The sequence below is a fragment of the Balaenoptera borealis genome (genome assembly GCF_965194805.1).
Source record: "Balaenoptera borealis genome assembly, chromosome: 1".
In the NCBI taxonomy this organism is placed as follows: Eukaryota; Metazoa; Chordata; class Mammalia; order Artiodactyla; family Balaenopteridae; genus Balaenoptera; species Balaenoptera borealis.
The window spans coordinates 55822051-55844802 of record NC_138860.1 but is presented as its reverse complement, the minus strand read 5'-3'; the positions used below and the strand labels follow the sequence as shown (position 1 = coordinate 55844802).

General features: G+C 47.0%; 1 protein-coding gene across 1 annotated transcript in view; it reads left to right on the top strand.

Annotated features, from left to right (window-relative positions):
• The first annotated feature begins 379 nt into the window (after positions 1–379).
• TNN (tenascin N) overlaps positions 380–22752 on the top strand; it is a 64668-nt gene continuing 42295 nt past the window's right edge. Inside the window, exons 1-7 of the mRNA XM_082405859.1 lie at positions 380–873; positions 2298–2672; positions 3778–4041; positions 7534–7719; positions 9112–9201; positions 18206–18469; positions 21839–22102. Coding sequence (XP_082261985.1) covers positions 468–873; positions 2298–2672; positions 3778–4041; positions 7534–7719; positions 9112–9201; positions 18206–18469; positions 21839–22102 — 1849 coding nt within the window. The 5' untranslated portion in view covers positions 380–467. The remainder of the gene's footprint in view (positions 874–2297; positions 2673–3777; positions 4042–7533; positions 7720–9111; positions 9202–18205; positions 18470–21838; positions 22103–22752) is intronic.

Here is a 22752-nt window from a genome sequence, read left to right as displayed (position 1 = left end):
AATGTAGAATATTTAGAACAGTGTGGCACACAGCTTGTGCTCTATGTGCAGCTATGATTGTTGGTGTTTTTAGTGTGGGGATGGTATTAGGGTCAATGTATACATCAGGGATTAGGGCGAGCAAAGCCTGGCACACAGTATGCCCTGACTACAAGACGTTGTTCTTGTTATAACTGAAGTGCAGGTGAAATACAGAATTAGAAATGAAGAGGAGGGCCTCAAGGGAGTAGGAACAGTGTCAGCAAAGACAGGAGGCAAGAATGCGCAATGTGTGAAGAAGGAACAAAAAAAAATCTAGCTCAGGTCCTCCATACAGGAGGAAATCTCTCTTCTGGTTTCTCAGCTTCCTGTGGACTCTTAGAATCCGTTCAAAAGGCCGATTTCCATCAGCTAATCTCCATGGCTTGCTTTTGCATGTTTTTCTGGATGCAGGCCTCCTGGAGCATCTGCTCCCCGTCACTCCAAGGATGGGTCTCCAGGGGATGTTCTGCTTCCCCCTGGGGCTCCTGTTTGGCTCTGTGCTCTTGGTGGCCTCAGCCCCGGCCACTCTCGAGTCTTCTGGCTGCAGCGAGAAGGAGCAACAGGTCACCGTCAGCCACACCTACAAGATTGATGTGCCCAAGTCCGCCCTGGTCCAGGTGGGGGCTGACCCTCAGCCCCTCCGTGATGATGGAGCCTCACTCCTGGCCCCAGGGGAGGCTGAGGAACAGAATATCATCTTCAGGCACAACATCCGCCTGCAGACGCCCCAGAAGGACTGCGAGTTAGCAGGCAGCATCCAGGACCTCCTGGCTCGGGTGAAGAAGCTGGAGGAAGAGATGGCGGAGGTGAAGGAGCGGTGTCGTGCCCAGCTCTGCTGCCCGGGAGCTGCTGGTGAGCTCACCACCTGGCATCCATTCAACAAACACTGAATGAGCACCTTCATGTGTTCCGTCAGCCTCATGAGCACCCCGCCTCTCACTCTGGGTTTTCTCTATGGGGTGCCACTATTGGCCCTTAGCTCCGGGGGTTATCTTCAAGCCTGAGCAGGGAGGGACCAGCAACTCTTAAAGTGAGTCTGGACTCTTGGGTCAGTGCTTCCGGATGAGAACGCTTTTGGGTGCAGCTTTACCTGGGGATCCAGTCTCTATGGTAAGGGAAAGCAACGGGTTAGAGAGGAAAGCTCAATGGCCTTGGAGCTAGACAGGATTGCGTACAAATCCCAGTTCTGCCATTCTTTAGCTGTGTGACTTTGGGCAAATTCCTTAAGTTTCCTCAACTGTCCATTGAGGAGAATTCTATCAGCTAGTCTAGTTCTGAGAACTACAGGTGATGTACAGAAGATTCCCGGCCATTAGCCAGAAACCTGTGAACTCTTTTATCAGTAATAAAGTACTACAATTTGATTTTACAAATAGTGAGCCCTCCCATCACCACATTTTTTTTTCAGCATAAACTGCCAGGCTGATCCAAATGATAATAACCAGTGATACTTTGGCATATATTTTAATGCCTGAAGAAATCGCTACCGTTAAGAGCGCCTCTTATAAGCCAGACACAGAACTAGGCACGGAGGAGGCTGTCATGGATAAAACAGCATGGAACTGCCCCTGAGGGACCTCGATGTCAAATGTTTTTAGGAAGGAAAGAGGGTGTTCTGAGACAGGAGCTGGGGCTGGTGAAGAGACAGGGCTGACTGGCCCGCCCTCCAACTGCCTCTTGCTGTCTGGGGTTAGAGAGGGGAGCCTGGTTAATCCTTCTCCCATCTGTCACCCCCATAATGAGACTGGGCTATTTTATAGCTTCTGCAGGTCCACTTTTCCAGGCTTCAATTTGGGATCATTTCCCAAGGACCCAGCCTTGCTAGGTCCAGCCCCCTCCAACCAAGGCAAGCTCCCACGCAGCCTGGAGCCCTCCTGCCTGGCCCAGGAGCCCTGTCCCTTAACGTAAGCTGGCCCGCTGACATCCAGGTTGGAGCATTTAAGGCGCCTTCATAGAAAGGTACTAAATAATTAGCACCATTCACAGGGGAGGGAACCAAGAGAAGTCAAAGGAGCGCTCGGGATGAAAAGGGAAAGGCGAGTGTGGTCCCTGTGGCTATTCAGGCGTAAAATATATCAATAGATTTCGCGGGTCCTCCTCTGGCCCAGGTTGGAAAGGGCAGACTCCTTGTCTTCCCCCATAGGCCCTACCCTCCTCCACAGAAAGAGCCGTGCAGGACCCTGGAATCACCAGCCTGCTGTTAGGGTCCCCAGGGAAGGAGATTCCCCGCTCACGAGCCCTCAAGTCCCAGCTGACTGTTTTCCTCTCTCGGGCAGGTCTGAGCCGCCATTGCAGCGGCCACGGGACCTTCTCCCCGGACACCTGCAGCTGCCACTGCGAGCAGGGCTGGGAGGGCGCCGACTGCGAGCGGCCCGCCTGCCCCGGCGCGTGCGGCGGCCACGGGCGCTGCGTGGACGGCCGCTGCCTGTGCGAGCAGCCCTACGTGGGCGCCGACTGCGCCTACCCCGCCTGCGCGGAGAACTGCAGCGGGCACGGCGTGTGCGTGCGCGGCGTCTGCCAGTGCCACGAGGACTTCACGTCTGAGGACTGCAGCGAGCGGCGCTGCCCCGGCGACTGCAGCGGCCACGGCTTCTGCGACACGGGCGAGTGCTACTGCGAGGAGGGCTTCACCGGCCTCGACTGCGCCCAGGGTGAGAGCAGAGAAGCGCCTTGGCCCGCCTCTCTTCTTAACTTGGCCCGGCGGTCCCCACGGCACCGTTTAACCATCAATTACATTTTGTCCTAAGAAGGGCACCCCCCCCCCACCTTTCGCCTACATCAGAATCCCCTGGAGGGCCTGTTAAAACACAGATTCCTGGGCCCCTCCCGGAGGTTCTGGTTCAGCAGGTCTGAGGGACGGCCCGAGAACTTGCATTTCTAACAAGTTCCAAGGTGATGCTGATACTGCTGGTTTGAGGGCCATAGTCTTACCTGATGGTGTGTGCCTGTGTTAGGTGTTACTGAATGAAGTCTTATGGCCCCTGCTCGGGCCCTAGCCCTGCTGAGGCTCTCTGCCTGGTTAGGGGAGGGTTCTGGTTCTAGCAGCCGGTAACAAAACTTGAGCTGAAATCCACAAAGCACAAGCTTTATTCAGTGGCCAAAGAATGGAGAAGTGGGAACTAAGTTCACAGATCAACTTCTCGCACACCTGGCAAGAGAGATTTAATCCTAATGAGTAAAGACAAAGGGAGTAGGAGTGAGGCCAATGGTGGGGAGGCATATGCTTTAGTCTACCTGAGAAGGGGCAGTGCTTTTTCGAGGGAGTCGGGAGCCACTCTCTTTTCATCCTTTTTTGGTCCTTAAAGTCCCAGTCATGGCTGCTGGTAGGTGTGTCATTTAATACGCTAATGTAGTAAAATCAGCGTAGAGTGAAAATCAGGGTCTGTCAGAGGTCAGATTCACCATCTTGGTCCAAGCTGGTTCCATCTTTTTTGTTTGTTTGTTTGTTTGTAGCCTCCTGTCTCATCCCTGGACCATTTAATTTAAAGATTTATGTTAACTCCTGCTAAAGGTGGAGGTTGGAGGGTTTTGAACAAAGACTTGGAGCAGCTCTGGCAACATAGGGGGTCAATATTAACTCCTAACCAGATAATAACTTTTGGGGGCCCACAATGGTGCCTTACACAGGCTCTGTATCCTCCACACCCACCGTCATAGTGTTAAGTATAAAGTAGGTGGTCAATGAATACGTATTGGCTATGGATTCCCACCCTTCTTTCCTCACCGTCTGCATGCTTGTTCCTGTTGTGTGTGCAGTGGTCTCCCCCCAGGGCCTGCAGCTGCTCAGAAGCACAGAGGATTCGCTGCTGGTGAGCTGGGAGCCCTCCAGCCAGGTGGACCACTACCTCCTCAGCTACTACCCACTGGGGAAGGAGCTCTCTATCAAGCAGATCCAAGTGCCCAAGGAGCAGCACAGCTATGAGATCCTTGGTTTGCTGCCTGGAACCAAGTACATAGTCACCCTGCGCAACGTGATGAAAGAGATTTCCAGCAGCCCACAGCATCTACTCGCCACCACAGGTGAGGAAGCAGCCAGATGCCCCAGGTTTCCCAGTAGAGGCTCTGTTTTAAGCATTTTCTTCCATTGTCCTCACAAGGACCCTTCTACTACCCGAGGCCATTGCCCTGATTTGGGGTTTGGAAAACATAGCCGCTGCAATCCTAGGTTCTGAAGAAAAGTCTCCATTCTTGTTCCTCTCTGTCTCCTCCATGACTATTGGGTCCTCCAAGCCAGTGATGGAGCCTGCTGGTTTGGGGCTCGCAGCATCTTCTCCATCCCTGAGATTAGTAAGGTCTGATTGCCCTGCACCCACACACAGGCAGCCGTGGAGTACTCCTGCATCCGCAGGCCCTCACTGAGCCACTGCGACCATTCGGCAAGATCAAGCTGGTATGGATGGGGGTCTGCTGAAGTCACCTGTATCAATTAGATTCATCTCAGCAGAAAAGAGAGGGTACAAACAGGGTAGCTGAAGAAAGTTTAATGAAGAGGTTATTGATAGAGGTATAGGTAGGGTTTGGATGATGAAACACTCTAGGACTAGCATCAGTGGGGATCCACCCCAGTCTGAAGGGGCAGGGGATGGAAGTTGGTACTGGGACCCAGAAAGGGCTTTAGGAGAGGGCTGCCTGATGGTAGAGGGATGCAGGCAGTCTACTGTGTCCCCACCAGGAGGGAGTGAAGGAGATCAGTTGCCCTCTTCTGGTGACTCTCAATGGCTGAACATGACCAGAAACCAGAGGTCCGGGGAACCAGGCTAATGCATTTCGTAGAGGTCATAATCTGGGATACAGAGCAGGAAGGAGGATGGATCTGGAGGGATGGAGTCTCCAGGGCACCACTAAATGCCATCAAAATGCTTGGAAGGACAAGCATCATTGCTTATTCTTTAGAAATTCTTATTTTCTCATGAAAGTACTTGAGGCAGCCTAGATCTTCAAGGGTTTGGAGAAACCTAGTTGTTTGAGTGATTCGGATTCATTCCTTTTCTCAGCATACTTTATTGAACATTTACTATGTGCCAGGCACTGTTCTAGATGCTGATAAAAATGAGCTGCCTCCATCTTGCCCTAAACTCTTGAGGAAAATCCAGGGGCATCCAGGTGGATGGGCCTTTGACATGCAGTGTCTTTGGAGAATCATCAGACTGCCTGTGCTTTTTGGTGGTAAGGGTAGAATAGGGTAGGGATAGCTCAGTGTTGGAAAGAGCCACGAAGGACTTGTCATGCTTGGGAGGGCAATTTGTGATTGCCTTTGTCAACGCCCTCCAGCCAAAGACCCCCCAGGGCACCCCTGTAGTTGAACAAGTTGGGTTTATTGATGGTTGCGGCATCGGAGCACACACACCATGGGGGACCATGGGTGTCTCAGGAAGACAGTGTAAGAGGGGACTGGTGTAGAAGTTGGGCTTGTGTTAGGTGATTTGGGAGAAGAGTTAAGGAAGCAGGGATTTGCTTTGGATTGCATGCTGTCAGGAACTGGGGGTAATCCTTTGATTGGTATCTTAGTGAATCTTATCTAGAAAGAGGGCAGACTAGATGGAGACTAAAGCTGTCATTGGTAAAAAAGGAACAGTCACTCATACCAGTCAGGAGGGAGGATGTTTACTCATTTTTGTGAATTGGACAATGTTTCGTTCATGTTTTGCCTGGGTGCAGACGTGATCTTGGAATCGTCTTGTTTGGTCTTAATTTGGCATGGCCACAGAGCACCTTGTCTGCTGTTGATGTCCTGTGGAATTGTTTAGGTTCAACAGGAGAACACCAAGGCCCACCTGTGAGAGCCAGGCCAGCTCCCAGCTGTCGGGCTCCTTTTCTCTTTCCCCATTTTTGTCTGTGGCTGCCTCTGCATTTAGACAGGACGGTGCTCACAGCCTCTCAATGAAGAGCCGAGACACCTGTTCTGAAAGTCTTAGCAACCCCTCTAGGCTTGTTGCTCTAGGGACTTGTGAAACCCTGTGACTGTGAAGTCGTCTTTCTAATCTGATTCAAGTGAAACCCATTCTGGTTTGCTCCTCCGGGGAGCCTCAGCCGGAGAGACACTTATCCCCATAATCATCTTGAACATTTTCATTAAGATCCTGCTTTTTCACTTGTGAGCCATGTAGGGCCCCTTCTGTAATCCTTGAGTCACTTTCATTACTCGCCCCTTGACCTGTTCCCTCAAGGAATTCCCATCTTTGAGGGAAGAACCTGGAGGCGGGCAGGTAGAAGGCAGAGCTTGGGCAGGAGTGCTTCAGAGAAAACGCTCTGTGAGTTTCTTTATCCATAACAGAGGGAATCAGAAACATTCAGAGCCATGGGACCTTGAGAGCGTAGAGTTCACCCCTTGACTGATGCACAAATTCTGTCCTGCGTCCTTGACAAGGGGTCAGTCAGTCTGGTGGGAACAGCTTCAGAACCAAGGCACTGGAGGTGAGGAAGGGGGCGAGGCTGAAAGTCTGGGGGCTTGTCTTTCCTGTTCCAAACTTCAGGCCAGGTGACATCGGCCTGGGATATGGACATTGGAACTCAAAGTGTTCCCAGAGACCCCAGACCCCTCTTCAACACCACCCAACGGTTCTTGCCACAGAGCCACATCAGCGATCCATTCCTTTGTAATAAACATTATATTTTCATCTTTTTCTGAGTGGAGGGGTGAACATTTAGCCATTAATACTTTACTATGGGAGTTCCCTGGTCCTAGTGGTTAGGATCGCAGAGGCCTGGGTTTGATCCCTGGGTTTGGCTCAGCGTGGCCAAAGTACAAATAAAATAAAATAAAACACTGCACTCTCTTAAAAAAATACTTTACTATGAATAAATGTGCACAGTAAGTCTCTTCCTTCACAGGATGGACCAGTGGGGCAGCTGAGGACACCAGGTTCCTGGTGGAGGTGCTAAAATTTGGTAGAAGGTGCAGGAAGAATACTCAGAAGGACCAACTTAAAATTCTCCTACTTTATAGTTTTGCCTATGTTTAATCCTTATAGGAGAATTTGAGAGAAGGGGAAGGAGCTGTAATTTGGGAGACTGAGGAAAGAGCTGGTTGTATTACCAGTGTTATACTCCAGAAAATTTGAAATGCATTTCCCAAACTCTCCATGGAGGGGCCTTGAGCTTCTCATCCTGAGGTTGAGCCTCTGTGGGCAGGGGCTCTGCAGCTGAAGGGTGAGTGTTTAGTTCAGAGCAGTGTGAACCCTGACCGAGTGGGTTGGATGGCTGGCCTAGGAGGCGAGGTTCAGGGCTTGGCCACAGCAGTGGGGACGGGGAAGACTGCATGGCCTCTGATGGGGTGGGATGGGGAAGAGGCTTTCCCGAAGGACAGTCTATCCTCCATGGACAATGTGAAAACCAACAATTACTTGCTACTTTGGTAGTTCTCGGACACCTTCTAAGGACTGTGTCCTGGGGCTGCAGCCTGCTTTCAGTGTGTCAAGAAAGGGAGCTGACCTGGTAGCCAGTGTCTTGTTCCAGACCTGCGGGCCCCTGCTGTTCACTGCTTTCTCTTGCCCTCCCTGACCCCTGCCCTAGATCTTGCCGTGCTTGGCACTGCCTGGGTGACAGATGAGACTGAGAACTCCCTCGATGTGGAGTGGGAGAACCCCCCTACCAGGGTAGACTACTACAAGCTGCAGTATGGCCCCCTGACAGGGCAAGAGGTGGCCGAGGTCAGCGTGCCCAAGAGCAGTGACCACAAGAGCCGGTACGACATCACGGGTAAGAGCCAACACTGGGGATGTGAGATGTTTGCTGGTGGATGCTGAGGCGGGGACAGTGTGTGCAGAGGGGACCAGCATCTGTAGCGCTCAGGTGTGCACAGAAGGTCCTGGGGCCTTGGGAATCACCTGAACCCTGACCCGGGAACTCCCAGAGGTGAGCCCACTCTGGGGGCCCGGGGTCTCTGCTCCAGCATTCTGGCACTGCCTCTGGGAAGCTCGGAGCACCTGGGTAACAGATTACACATCCGAAATGTTCTCCCAAGTCAGCTAACCCTCTGGAAGCCCCTGTCTGTGTCTTGGGGTGGATTTGATGGGACACAGACATTCCTTTTGGAAGAACTGTGTGTGTGTGTGTGTGTGTGTGTGTGTGTGTGTGTGTGTGTGTGTGTGTGTGAGAGAGAGAGACAGAGAGAGAGAGAGAGAGAGAGAGAGAGAGAGGGAGAGAGAGGGAGAGAAATTGGTTGACTGAGGTTGGTTTGTTCGGCGCCATATGTGGAAGGAGTTGAGCTAGGCGGCCTGGGGTAGGGCGCTCCTATCCCAGTGACTGAGCTAACTCTGGGAGAGCTGGAAATCAGACGGCTGCAAACAGAACGGGGCCACATAGGACTGGGTAATGTTTTGTGACACCTGAAGTTTGTACAATTTTCAGTGTCCTCTTTAAGAATAGTAATACACAAGCATGAATACCCAATTCAGCACATGGCCTTGGAAGGGGCTGGTGCAGGTGAGGGGCCCTGAGGCTTTTTAGCTCCACGGTGAGTCCTCCTCTGGGGCCTTGTCCTGCCATCTACTCCCTGCATCCTGTCTTGAGAGGTCATCTTGGGGTTCTCAATGTTTTGTGGGGTGGCAAATTGCGTGTGTGCCTCATACATGCTGCTGTTTGCCTGCGGTTCACCACCAGAGTCTGAATATTTGTGTCATGAGGAACAATCATTCAAGTTGCCGCTACAGAGAAACAACAAACAAAGAGAAAAAAAGAAAAAGAAAGGGCAAATTAAAGCAAAGAAAATAAAGAGGGAAAAATTAAGCTAATTATTACAATGGGGAGGAAAGAAACTTTTGAGGGAAAAGGATTGTTGGGAGCAGAAAAACATTTGGGCTGTAAATACAATTGGGAAATAAGTTCTCAGTGGTCCAAGGAACGAACTGGAACTCCATTAACTTCATCTCATCCACTCTGGCCCGCGCTTCCTGACTGATAAGCTCCGCAATGATGCCTCGTATTCCACTGGTCCTGCGGCTCTTTAGCTGCCTTAGGTAGATTGTAGTCTTGAGGAGAGAAGCATAGCCCTCTCCACACCCTCACTGGAGAAATCCTGGGGAAGAGCAGTGCTGGGGCTCGAGGGTCTGGAGCCTGTACTCACACCCAGCACTGGCTGCTTGTTTCTAGGTCTGCAGCCGGGGACAGAATATAAGATCGCAGTCGTCCCCATGAGGGGAGACCTCGAGGGCAAGCCGATTCTCCTGAATGGCAGGACAGGTAAGAACGATGGGGAGACACTATGAATGCATCTCATGTTTGTGTTCTGATATTTTCTGGGCTGACTCCTCTTTGGATAAAAACTCTGGGATCTGTGTGTAGAGACAGTCTGTCTCTTTGTGTACTGACATCTTTTGGGGGGCAGGAGAGGGGAAGCAAACTTCTTCTATTTCAAATATTTTTTGCCATTGAAAATCTCCAGGATCCTGGAGTCAAGGGGAAAGGCCATTTCCAGCACCTTTCTGCTTATTTTAATAGCTTCAATCACTGGGTTATTTTTAAGGCATTTATTATCTTGGACCTAGGCACACAGCTCCACATTACTTAAGACAGGTGATTTGTAATTTTTTTCATGTCATTCCTGTGGTGTTTTCATGACAAACACACTCAGGGAGTTTGCTTTAAAATGTCAAAAGATATTAAAGACTTTCACATGGGAGTAGCAATAGATTTAGCATCTGCAGATTGAGAAAATATACAGTGACAAACGTTGCTATAAATCAGTAACATTCGACAGTAAGTTTGTAATTTATTAATCAGAAAAGAATTTGAAATCCTTGTAGTTATATATGCAAGATATCCTATGTAAGTTTTAGTTTTTAGGCAGTGCTTGAGTCTGTATTGAATTGTGAGCCTCCTGCGGTCACCCTGTGCTCCTGCCAAGTCGAGTCGGGAGGTGGTGATCTAGAGCCTACAGCCACCCGCTAGAGGCTAATCCTTGGAGCTGGCAAAGAAGAGATCTTTGAATTTTGAGACTTCCTTGAAAAGTTTCGTAGTTCTTTTCAGTTCAGTCCTGGCAGTAGCTGGTTGGGGTGGTGAGAATAAGGGTGAGATGGTGCAAGAATTGAATTCACTATTTCAGCTGCCTAGTAGGTTGCATATCTGGAGTGTGAAAGAGTTATAGAGTTGGGCAATTATAAAGGATAAAATATACTTTAATTTTCAACCATACAGTATAGACTGTGCAGCCTGCCTGAATGGTGGACTAGTGAAACACATTGGTGAGTTGGAAAATGGCAAGTCTTTCCTTAGTTCTAGTGCCTTTCTCTTTAGCTGTGAATTAATTGAGAGCCTACCATGCACCAGGCATTATACCACTAAGCACTTCTCATAAATTATCTCATTTGGTTCGCATCATAATCCTGTGTGGTAGGTCCTATTATTATTTCCAAGTCACATATAAGACAACTGAGGCTTGGAGAAATTAAGCTCAAGGTCGCCCAGCTGGGAAATGATAGGGCTGGGATTTGAACCCAGGATGTCCACTTTGGTGGACCCAAAACTAAAATGCCACCTACTTTTACTTCTCTGTCCATTATTTCTGGTTAATTTTCATACTGTTTACTCCCTAACTAAAAAAAAAAAAAAATTCTGTGACACCTCATTGTCTTTGGATAACATAGACTTCTTTTATCTTGGCCGCTGTGGGCCCCTCCAACCTGGGCCATTGTTCTCAAAACTTCCCAACAGGAAGCCTTCCTGCAGCTGGACTGTTCTTGGGGCTCCCTAACACAGAAGGCTTATCTCTACCTCGTGGGTTTGGTCGTGTTGTTACCCTTGCCTAGAAAATTCTCCACTGTTATCTCTAGCTATCAATTAATTCAGTTCAGCAAACATTAATTGCAGAGTACCACTGGGTCCTAGGGACACAAGCCCTTTAGATACTTCCAAAGATGATGAGCCCTGGTCCCTGCCCTTCACGGGCTCACAGCAGTAATATCACTCATCCTTCTGGGTCACCTCCAACGTTGGCTGCTCCACTGAGGCCTTCTAGGACAATATTAAATGGCAGCCATCTTTGCCTTTGAATTTCTAGAGCATTTAATTACATATGGCCTTGAATTGCTAGTTAACCTTTCAAGCATATTATCCCAACTAGAAGATGAGCATTCAAGAAATGTTTTTTTATTGTCAATTCTATTCTAAAAGCAGGAGGGGATATTTTATTGGATTGCAAATAAATTTGTGTTATATGTCTTACCAACATGAAAATAAAAGACACAATAATTTCTAAGGTCAGGAAACACTCTCAAACCTGGCTAGACAATTAATGTAAGGGGAAAAAAAAAGAATCCCTCTTTTCCCCAGGTGTTTTGCATTCCATGAGATGGAAAAACATACTGGAATATAAGAATGGCATAAGCACGTGCAGGGAGGAAATGGCACAGTTCAAGTATTTTCCATTTAACGAGTCACTCAGTGGAACTAATACCACGAAAGTGAAAGGGTCGATTGAAAATGCTTACCCTGTTAACATACTCGGAGTGCACTGAAAGGCACTTCTAGACAGGCAAGCCTTTAGAAACAGATCAGTTTCCGGAGAAGCAAGCACCGGCCAGGCCAGTGTCTCCAGGGAGAAATGTCCCCGAACTCCTCCATCAGACCGTCACAGCCACTTCACATCAAATGACAAGAGAGGCAGGCCCCTAACTAAGAGGTGATGCTATCCCTTTATTCTTCATTTCTCCATCTGTAAAATGAAAGGTTGGACTAAATGCGTTTCAAGTCCCTTCTCTTATTTTTTTTATGATTATGATTTTTTAATCATGTCTATGATTCATGCCTTTCCATGGTGAGTCTAAAACAAAGGACCGCTTGCTTTGTTATAATCTCCCACGCTCCCACGCACAGCAGAGCATACAGCCTAGCATATTCACTTGTTAACAATTTTCTCAGAACTTTTCCCCTTAGACTATGTTATGAAATAGAAGTTTTGACGACTCTTATTATCCTTTTCGCTTTTTATTGCTTCCCAAACACAATGCTTCATTTTGAAATGGCCCAGCCCCCAAAACTTTCCTTCTCAAACTCCTTCATGTTTCAAGATGAGCTCCTGTCAACACTCAGAACTCCTGTCTCTCACAGCCTCCCCACACATACATCCAATAGCTGAAAAACAATGAGCATCTCTAGCATTTGTGTGTTCTAGGTACCGTGGGGCTTCATAAACATTATCTTCCGTCCTTCTAATAGCATTGTAAGCATTATTATTCCCATTTCACAGGTGAGAAAATTGAAGCCTACAAAGTTTAGGAGATTCAGAGTGAACTAGTGAATGGCATTTGAATTTAGGTTTGCTTTCCAGAAGCAAAGCTAGAGGATAGCAGGAAGGTGGGTTGATCTCTCTGCGTACATTCTCTACAAATGGTGCCTTTTGAGTAATTTTATTGCCACAATGAAAAGCAGTAGAGGAGACCTGAGAAAGCATAGCTACTATAGTCCAGAGGCACCTCTTCCGTGAACTCACCTTCAAACCAGTAGCATAGGCCCTGTCCCCCATCTCTGCCTCCAAACCCATAATATCCTCATGGATTTCAGACCTTGGTTGTTCCGTTTTCCACTACGCCAAGTGGCCATTGCGAATGGAGAAGGCTGTTCCTAATGCCTGTGGCCATGGGCTGGAGTGTGGACCCGTGCTGTTGGGTTTGCCAGCATAGACTGAGGACAGCCGTGTCCTACCCAATCCTGTGGTGAATCTTGTTATAAAGTGGAATAATCTTTCCTGATGTGTCTAGAGCTCTTAATTAGCCTTTTCTGTACCCTCAGTTTTGTAAATTAAATCTCTGACATGGGGCTTACCTTTATTCCAATACATGCACTCAAAAGTGAATCCTACCTATCAAGCATCTTAAATCTCGTTTTAAATCTCCCTAACCTCAGTGGCCCTGAGAAAGGTCCCACCAGGGCAGCTAGTGTCCAGCAGGTGGGAAGTTGCAGCCTGAGGAGGAAGCTGGGGCCAGGGCGGCAGGGCCTGTCTCCCAGTTGAGGCTGCTGCTGGGACTCCTCTAGGATCTGGCCAGCTGCTGCAGCTACAGGAAGACTTTGTTCCACGGCAAAAACTGTTTATGATCCTCACATTCCTTCTTGGCAGAGAGGGAGGTTTTGGTCCTGCTAAGCTGGCTTCTTCCAATGATGTGGCGTATTGTGCGGGGTCACAGTATCACTGAGGCTTTCCTTCTACATCTGTATCTTGGTGTCTGATTCCCATCCTGAAATTTATCAAGGAGAAGAGCAGCTCTTTGAAGAGCCTCCTATTGACTTAAGTTGTCGTTGTTGTTAGGGAGTTGAGAGAAAAGGGGCAGGGAGTCCTGAGTTCCAGGCTGGCCCAGCCTCTCACTGGCTTTATGGGTTTGGAGAAGTCACATCTCCTCTCTGGGCTTGGTTTCTGTAACCCTGACATGGTATGATTCTATTTTTCCTTCCTACCTTCTCACTCTTCATAGCCAAGATGCCTTTTCCTGGTTCTCCTCCATTCCTGGGGGTTCTGGGACTGTTGGCGGGGGAAGGAGCTTCAGGGCTATGTGTCAGAAATCAGGCCTTGTGTCAGAAAGCTATACTCTCCTGAATCGGTTCCCGTAATCACTGGTGGCAGCTTATCCCTGTTCAGCCAAGTGGGAAGGACTGGCCTCAATCCATAGAAAGTGATGGAAAGACAACATTCAGTTTCTTCTTTGAGGGTCATTCTCTCATCTTTCTGATCTCTGCTTTCCCAGATGTTATATATTATAGTGGCTGCCACAGAGCTAAATTGTGTAATCCCCAGAGGTAGCCCCTCATCTCACGTTCATTCCTGTGTGCTTTTTATCTCTAAGAAAAGGTGTGTTACATAAGCTCACTTCTTGCAAATAACCTACAAAACTCTAATGTGTCTAAAAAAAACCAACTGCCATTGATTGACCACATACTATGTGCCAGGAGCTTTTCATACATTACTCTATCAAACCTCCTAATAATAACATAATATTTCCTCCATCCACCCAGGTGGATGTGATGGATCTTGAGAGGGCTGCACACACAGGCAGTCCTGACCCTTCAAAGCCGTGGGCCTGTGCTGAGCGTCCTGGCAGCCGTGGTGGCACGCACTGATCTGGGGCAGGGAGAGGTGGTGGGAGGCACTTCTGGGACTGCGGGTTGTACAGATGCGGGAGAGGATGAGGGCCAGGGACTTCAAGAGGCAGGACTCTCTGGGTGTTCCCCATCTTCACTTTTCCAGTCCAAATGTCCCCACTCCTGATTTGGCACCAGTTTCCCCCTATTGACATATCACCATTGGAGGCTCTCTTCGTTACCTCCCTGTCATGTGCAGAATCATGCTATGCACGGAAAGGGGCAACGGGATGAGGTGGGAGTCCTCTCCCCTGCTGTGTACACTTTCTCCTGAGCATCCTCTTAGAGCCTGCTCGAGCCCCCAGAGGCCCAGGACATGGCCCTGTTGGTGTCTGTGTTCTGACTGCACTGCCCTTTCATCCTAAGAGGCCCACTCTACCAAGTGGGTATGAGGTATGCCCAGCCCCTGTCTCCCAGAGGCAACAGTCTGGGACCATTTCCTCTTTCTAGTTGCCACTCCAAGTTCCAATCCACTAGTGCTTCTGGGTTTCAGGTCGAAAGAAATTTTCAGATCATACTTTATCTATTTTATTTGTAGTTTAGTATTATCATTCTTAGTAGTGGTCATAGTTCCATAAGAAGAGGCCGATGGTAGTGCCTCTTAGCCTATAGTGGTATAAGGTGGAAATGTGTAGTCTTTGGTAGATAGGACTGGGTTCAGATCTTGGCTCTACCAGTTAATATGTCCCATTCCTCTCCCATTGGTCTCATTCCTCTCCCTAGCTTCTACTGCAAACCCTGCCCTCCCTCAGATCTCCCCATCTCTGTAAATGGTCACCCCTTTCTGCAAATTGCTAAAGACCCAAACCAACAAGTCATTATAGCCCACATCAAATTCATGAGCAGATTCTGGCAGCTCTATCTTTGAAATCTCCCCAGCCCACTTTCATCTGCCACAGTTGTCCACGTTCCTGTCATCTCATACATAAACTGTGGTAGCAGCTTCCTAGGTGACCTCCCCTCTTGACCTGCAATAGTCTGTACTGTCTGCAGCAGCCAGAGGGGTCCTTTTATAAAACAAGTCAGATCATGTCATTCTCCTGTGAAAACCCCCCAGAAGCTTCTCATCTCATTCAGTGCTAAAGCCAAGTTGTTACAATGACTTTCAAAGGCATCCACTTGCCTCCTCACCTCATTGGCCTCACCTCCAGCCACTCGACCTCCTCACTTACTCTGTCCGGATGCACTGGCCTCCTGCTGTTCCCCAAATACATGGAGCAGGATCTTTGAACTTGCTGCTCCCTCTGCCTGGAATGAGGTTCCCCAGATTGCACATGGCCCAATGCCTCATTTCATTTCAGTCTTTGCTCAGCTGTTACCTTCTCGCTGACCTTTCTTCTAAAATCACAAATATCTTTTGTTCCTCGCTTTCTAATTCCTTTACCTTGCCCTATTGAGCTTCCCAATACTATCCCTGCTTGTTTATTGTCTGGCTCTTGCAGGAGAACGTAAGCTCCCTGGTAGAGCGTCTTTATTCTCTTCATTGCTTATATTAGTTTCCTAGGGCTGCTATAACCAAGTACCAAAAACTGGGTGGCTTAAAACAGACATTGAATGTCTCATGGTTATGGAGGCTAGAAGTCTGAAATCAAGGTGTCAGCAGGGCCACGCTCTCTCTGACAGCTCAAGGTGTTCCTTCTTTGTCTCTTCCAGCCTCTGGTGTTCATTGGCAATCCTTGCGTTCTTTGACTTGTAGATGAAGCACTGCAATCACATGACTGTCTTCTTCCTGCGTCTCTTCATCTTGTCTTTCCTTGTATGTGTCTGCCTCTGTGTCCAAATTTCCCCCTTTTATAAGCACAGCAGGCATATTGGATCAGGCCCACCCTAATGACCTTATTTTAACTTGATTATCTCTAGAAAGACCCTATTTCTAAATGAGGTCACATGTTGATGTACTGCGGTTTAGCACTTAGATATACCTTTGCAAAGGGCGGGGGACACAACTCATAACACTGCTGAGTCCCCAGCTCCATGTAGGCACTCAGTGATTGTTTAAAGAATGAGTCAGGAACTACCATTTACTATCTGTGTGACCTTGGGCAAATTATCTAATCTCTCTGAGTCTTGCATATAATTAGTGATCTAAAAATGGTAACCGTTATTAATTTCCCAAATTAGTACATGGAGAATCTGATAAATGCCTTATGTTGTTGCTATGAAGTCTGCTAAAGTAATATATGAAAAGCACCTGGCACTTAATATGTGGTCAGTAAATGGCAGTTGATTTATTAAATAAAATATGCACTGTCTCTGGTGATGGAATGTATTTCATTTCCTTGCACACAAATAAAACATGGCCACTGTGCTTAAGAAAGGTGCATTGTAGCTGATGTTAAAGAATGTAGCTATGTAAAGTTGTAACATCTCTGCTGGAAAATTCTTGGCCAAGAGAACTACAAGATGGGGAAGAAGAAAAATGCTTAGGTTTCTGAGAGTAAGAGACTTTTTTTTTTTAAATTTTATTTTTATTTTTGGCTGTGTTGGGTCTTCATTGCTACGTGTGGTCTTTTCTCTAGTTGCGGCAAGCAGGGGCTACTCTTTGTTGCGGTGCACCATCTTCTCATTGCGGTGGCTTCTCTTGTTGCGGAGCACGGGCTCTAGGCCCGTGGGCTTCAGTAGTTGTGGCACGTAAGCTCAGTAGTTGTGGCTTGTGGGCTCTAGAGCGCAGGCTCAGTAGTTGTGGCCCACAGGCTTAGTTGCTCCTCGGCACGTGGGATCTTCCCGGACCAGGGCTCGAACCCATGTCCCCCGCATTGGCAGGCGGATTCTTAACCACTGCGCCACCAGGGAAGTCCAGTAAGAGACTTTTTTGTGAGTCTTTACCCAAAAGGATCCCGATCTATTTGTAAGTAGGGTTCTCAGGGCAAGCATCTTTATTAGTGACCTTGATGGCTGCACTCAGATGGTTTGCAAATGATAAGAAGCTGGAAAGGAAAGTGGCCATGTTGGATGAAAGACTAAATTATAAATGGAATCCATAAGATAAAATATAACAAGGATAATTGGTGGATCCAGGACATGTATTATATGCAAAAAATGGGGGAGATGTGGCTTAATGTGAAGGTTCTCAACCTCTGAGGTACATCAGAATCACCTGTAGAGTTTTGCTTACTTGTTTTTAAAATAGAGATATCAGGGCGTATTTCAGACATGCTGAAGTAGACCCTCTGGTGGTGGTACTTAGTAGGTGTCCAATGTTGGCAAAGGTTGAGAGCCCCTGGGGTAACTGGGACAAGTATGAAAAACTTAGGGATTTTTCTGAGACTGTGGGATGAGGCTATGTTATTGGGGGGTAAAGTGTCCGGGACATGGAGGGCATTTTGTTCTGGGTTGGTGCTTCTAGAATATAAAGTCTGCATGAGCAGGGATTTCTGACTGTTTTGTTAATTGGTGATTCCTGAGTGCCATCACATGGCCATGGCATGGGATGGATGCTCAGTGAATTGTTGAATGAATGAACTGAGTTTGGGGAATTTTTCTCTGAAAAGGGAAAGACAAGAGCATGTTTAGATGTAAGTGCCAGGTCTAGAAACTCTAAGTTGGAAGTTGGGAAGTTGATAGTATAAATTTATAACATAGTATAGTATGATATGATATAATATAATTGTTTTTATAAGTTGGAAGTTGGGAAGTTGATAATATAAGTTTATAATATAATATATATAATTAATATAATATAATATAATAGTTTTTAACTTATAAGTGCATAAATTAGCGAGGTGAAGCTGTTTGATTAAAGGAGAATTAGGAAGGAGAATGAGAATTATTCTTGAATACTTGCTGGATGGTGTCCAGGAAGAGGAATTAGGTGTATTCTATATGCCCACCGAGGGTAGACATACTCGAAGGAGAAATACTTTAAGTGGCCACACTTGGAGGAGTTTTCTCTAACGTGCTCAGTGATTATAAAATGGAAGTCCCTCAGGAAGACCTTTCTCAGCTTAGGGTTCAAGCAGAGGCCAGTTGTCCACCTGTCACAGATGATGGAGAGGGCCTCTTGCATTGCATAGACTATGGAATCAGGTCACCCAGATGCACTCGATCTTGAAACATTTGTGATCTTGATCAGCCAGATGCCTTCTCTACTTTTTCTTTCTCATATATTTTTATGAAGAAATTGATAGTCCAACCAATGTGGTCACTGATCGAGTGACAGAAGACACAGCGATGGTCTCCTGGAACCCAGTCCAGGCTGTCATTGATAAGTATGTGGTGCGCTACATCTCCACTGACGGGGAGACGAAGGACACAGCTGTGCACAGGGAGCAGAGCAGCACCGTCCTGACGGGCCTGAAGCCGGGAGAGGTGTACAAAGTCTACGTGTGGGCTGAGAGGGGCAACCAGGAGAGCAAGAAGGCCGACACCAAGGCCCTCACAGGTAACAGAAGGATGGGAGTCTTCTCTCATTCTTACTGTCTCCCATCTCTGAATAAACAGGTTTCCTCATGGCAAGGAGAAGATTGATTTTTGAATCAGGAGGCTGATGCCCACCTAGCATCAACTTTTTTGTTTGCAGGTGTGGGGGTGTGGGGTTGCAAAAGCAATTTCAAATTTCATAATTATGAATTTTTTCCTTTTTAACCTCAAGCAAAAGAGACCATCCTTTTTATTTGATACAGAAGGTCATACTTATTTGGGTTGGAATTCCATATGCAACTCCCTTGGAGTAGAGGAACATTGTCTAATTTTCATGTTTTGGACGTTAAAACTCAAAACATTTGGCTGACAGTGAATTTGAATGCTCATCTCAGTTTGCAGTGACTGTACAGGCATGTTGCCTGTAACCTGGAGCTCTCTTTCAGACCATGGAAATGGTTTCCCTCTTGAGTCAACATTTACCAAATGTACCAATTCTGACTTGAAGCTTTCAGAAACTGTGAGGGCTCCCTTACTCCATCCAGTTGTGTTCTGCTCGGCTGGGGCCTGCGGGTGTCCTGAGGCTGCATGGGGGCGTATCCCAGACATTCCTTCTGCTTAAAACCTCCTCTGGCGCTGTCCTTGAGTTCAGAGAAGCCTAATTCTGGAGTCCACTTGAGGTTCCAAACAGTTGGCAGGAATCATAGAAAACAATTCACTTATTGATTGGCCTTTGTTGTGGACACTTAGTGTAGAGACTCTCAGAGAAGCTGATAATTGGTTAGGAATATCGTTTCAGAAGCTTGACTTTCCAAGTTTTAATCTCAGCTCTACCATTTACTAGCTGAGTGATTTGGGGCAAGTTGCTTCGCCTCTGTTCCTCAGATTCTTGTCTGTAAAATGGGGCATATGAATGTCTACATCACTGGGTTAGTGTGAGAGTTACATGAGTTAATTCATGTAAGTGCCTGACATAGAGAGTGCTACATAAATGATAGTCATGCTTATTTCTTAAAATGTGTCTTAGTCTGTTTGGGCTGCTATAGCAAAATACCATAGACTGGGTGGCTTAAATAACAGAAATTTATTTCCAGCAGTTCTGGAGCCTGGAAAGTCCCATGATCTGGGTGCCAGTTGGTTCATTTATTGGTGAGAGCTCTCTTCTTGGCTTACAGATGGCCACCTTCTTCCTTACATGGTGGAGAGAGGAAGTTCTGGTCTCCTCTTCTTCTTAGGAAGGCACTAATCCCATCGTGGGGGCCCCCATCCTCGTGACCTCTTCTAAACCTAATTACCTCCCAAAGGTTCCACCTCTAAATACCATCAAATTGGAGGTTAGGGCTTCAACATATAAATTTTTGTGGAGGGACACAAACGTTCAGTGCACAGAAATGTTAATCTGCATTTGGCCTTGAAGCACTTTGTGTTGCATAGCCTCCTGGGGCCAGATGGGCCTTGTCTCCTCCAGGGGAAGGAGAAGTTAACAGTAAGGATGGTGAGACCTAGATTTGTTTAAAGTCGAGGTCAGGAAACCTTCTGTAAAAGGCCAGATAGTAAATATTTTCAGCTTTGGGGACCATACAGTCTCTGTTGCAACGGCTCAACTCTGCCATTGAAATGAGAAAACAGCCATAGATAGTATGGAAATGAACTAGCATGACTGTGTTCCAATAAAACTTGATTTATAAAAATAGGCAGTGGGTCAGATTTGGCCCATGGGCTCTAGATTACCAGCTCCTGGTTTATATTACACACGGCCCTCCATTCACTAGGATTTTGAGTGCTGTGAAAAGAAAGAGCATGTGGGTCAGCCTTTTTAAGACAGTGGAAGTTGGAATGGAGAAGAGGCTTCCCCTTTCACAGGTGGGCGTGGTGCAAGTAAAGCACCCCAGATCACGGGGAGCCACTGGGGTGTGGTATTGCTGGGGGTGTCAGGCACAGAGCTAGGCTTTGGGGGTACAAAGGTAAAAGCACAGTTTGTGCTCATATGGCATTCACAATCCTCTGGGTAGAGGAGACAAGTGAAAAAGACAAAGTGCAGTGAGTTATGTTCCAGAGCAAACAAATAACCCTGGAAGTATGGGAACCTGAAAAAAAGTGGGGGTAAGAGGGGTCACGGCAGCCTATAGGAATAGGTGACCCCTGAACGGAATCTAGAAGGATGTGCGGCTGTTAGCAGTGAGAGCAGCATATGCAGAGACCTAAGGTGTGGGAATATGACAGGTTGGTTTTCTGTCATGTCTTAATATGCACTTATGTTAATAATGTCATCTTTAGTGGTGTTTATGGTGGGTAGGTCTGTGAGGGGGTGGAGTAGGGAAGATGAGGCTGGGGCGTTGAAGCCAGCATAGAATCCCAGGATAAATTGTTTGTCCTTTCATGTCAGCTGTCTGTGTGTCTTTCATGTCAGGTGTCCTGTGCTCCTTCTGGCAAGTCCTCCCTTGGCTGTGTATCCCACTGAGCTGGCCTGGCCGAGCTGGCAAGTGATGGTGCACGGGTTTGAAATGCAGCTGCTATCAGAGAAAGCTCAGTTTTTCAAGGAGGTGGTTTTTGAAACAGGATCATAAAGGCATGCTAATCATTGCACCCAATTCTTTGTTTTTTTGACTTTTTAAGAGTTTTTATTTTTGAGGAGAAAGTGATATTTCATACCTCAGGTGACATTAGTAATAAAAAAGAGCTCATATTTCAGCACTTACTATGCAATATCTCATGTACTATTCACCATAACCCAGAAGTAGGTACTGATAGTTCCTTCTTTGTAGAGATGAGGAGACCAAGACTTAAGTTATACAGTTTGTCCAAAGTTAGCAACCAGGAAATAGTGTAGCCCACGTTTCAACCCAGTTTAACTGCATAGAAACCCAGACAGATTCTACAAGTCGGATTATTTTTATCAGCCTAGACCTCAAATACCTTCACTTTAAAAGTCTCCCATTTCTATGGCCTCAGACATAATGTTTTATATGGAAAGAACTGACAGGTCCTACTTCTGGGATATTTTTCTTCCAAAAGAAAATGTTAGAGCGGTTGCACAGATTTATTGAAGTATAATTGCTTTCAGGTACAAGGAGCCAGGAACTAAAAAGAGTGTATTATGTAAACCCAGGGTAAAGGAGAAATTTGTATATGAAGACGAATTCTTTTTATCCAAAGGCAACTTGTGGAAAAAGTTTATAGAGTTGAGACTGAATATTGGCTTTGTCTGAATGCAAATAACTCATTCTTGGAAATTTCAGACCGCTTGCTTAATTAAACCCTTAAGTTATCCCAACCATTGGCATATAACAGACTCTGAAATTTGTTGAGGTCATCATTTTGGTTGTTTGTGTGCTGGCCTTTCACGAATTACAGAGTTGGCAAATGATACACTCTTTCATCTTTCTTAAAGAAATTGACAGCCCCCAAAACCTGGTGACCAACGGGGTGACAGAGAACACGGTCACCGTCTCCTGGGACCCAGTGCAGGCCGTGATTGACAGGTACCTGGTGCGCTACACCTCTGCTGATGGAGACTCCGGGGAGATTCCGGTGGGGAAGGAGCAGAGCAGCACCGTCTTGACGGGCCTGAGGCCGGGCGTGGAGTACACGGTCCACGTGTGGGCCCAGAAGGGGGACCAGGAGAGCAGGGAGGCCGACACCAAGGCCCCGACAGGTAATGGATCATGCATCATCACTGTGTCACTGCTAAGCTGATGTCCGTCTAGGTTGGTTTTCCTTCTCTGACCTTGGCTGAAAGGGAGGCTCAAGGATGAGCAGGCTGGTATCCTTGCATAGTAAACTGTGTACCCCTTTCTTCCATTGAATGGCTTCTCTTAGAATGCATAGCTTGTCCTGTTTGGTTAAAGACCAAAGTTTGGTCTTTAAACATTGACATTATTGCTCATTGTCCTTTGTTCTCTGCCTGTGCACCTGCTTTGTTATTAATGCCTAAAGGCTTCACCTTCATAAAGAATAAATATGAAGAAAGCACAAGTAACTATCATGCTGAGGGATGGTTGATCCAAAACCAAATTTTCTTTACTCCTCACCGGTTTAAAGCCTTTCTGTGAAAGACCTACAATAACAAACCCAAAACAATTAAGAAAATGGTAATAGGAACATACATATCGATAACTGCCTTAAATGTAAATGGATTAAATGCTCCAACCAAAAGACATAGATGGGCTGAATGGATGCAAAAACAAGACCCATATATATGCTGTCTACAAGAAACCCACTTCAGACCTAGGGACACATACAGGCTGAAAGTGAGGGGATGGAAAAAGATATTCCATGCAAATGGAAATCAGGAGAAAGCTGGAG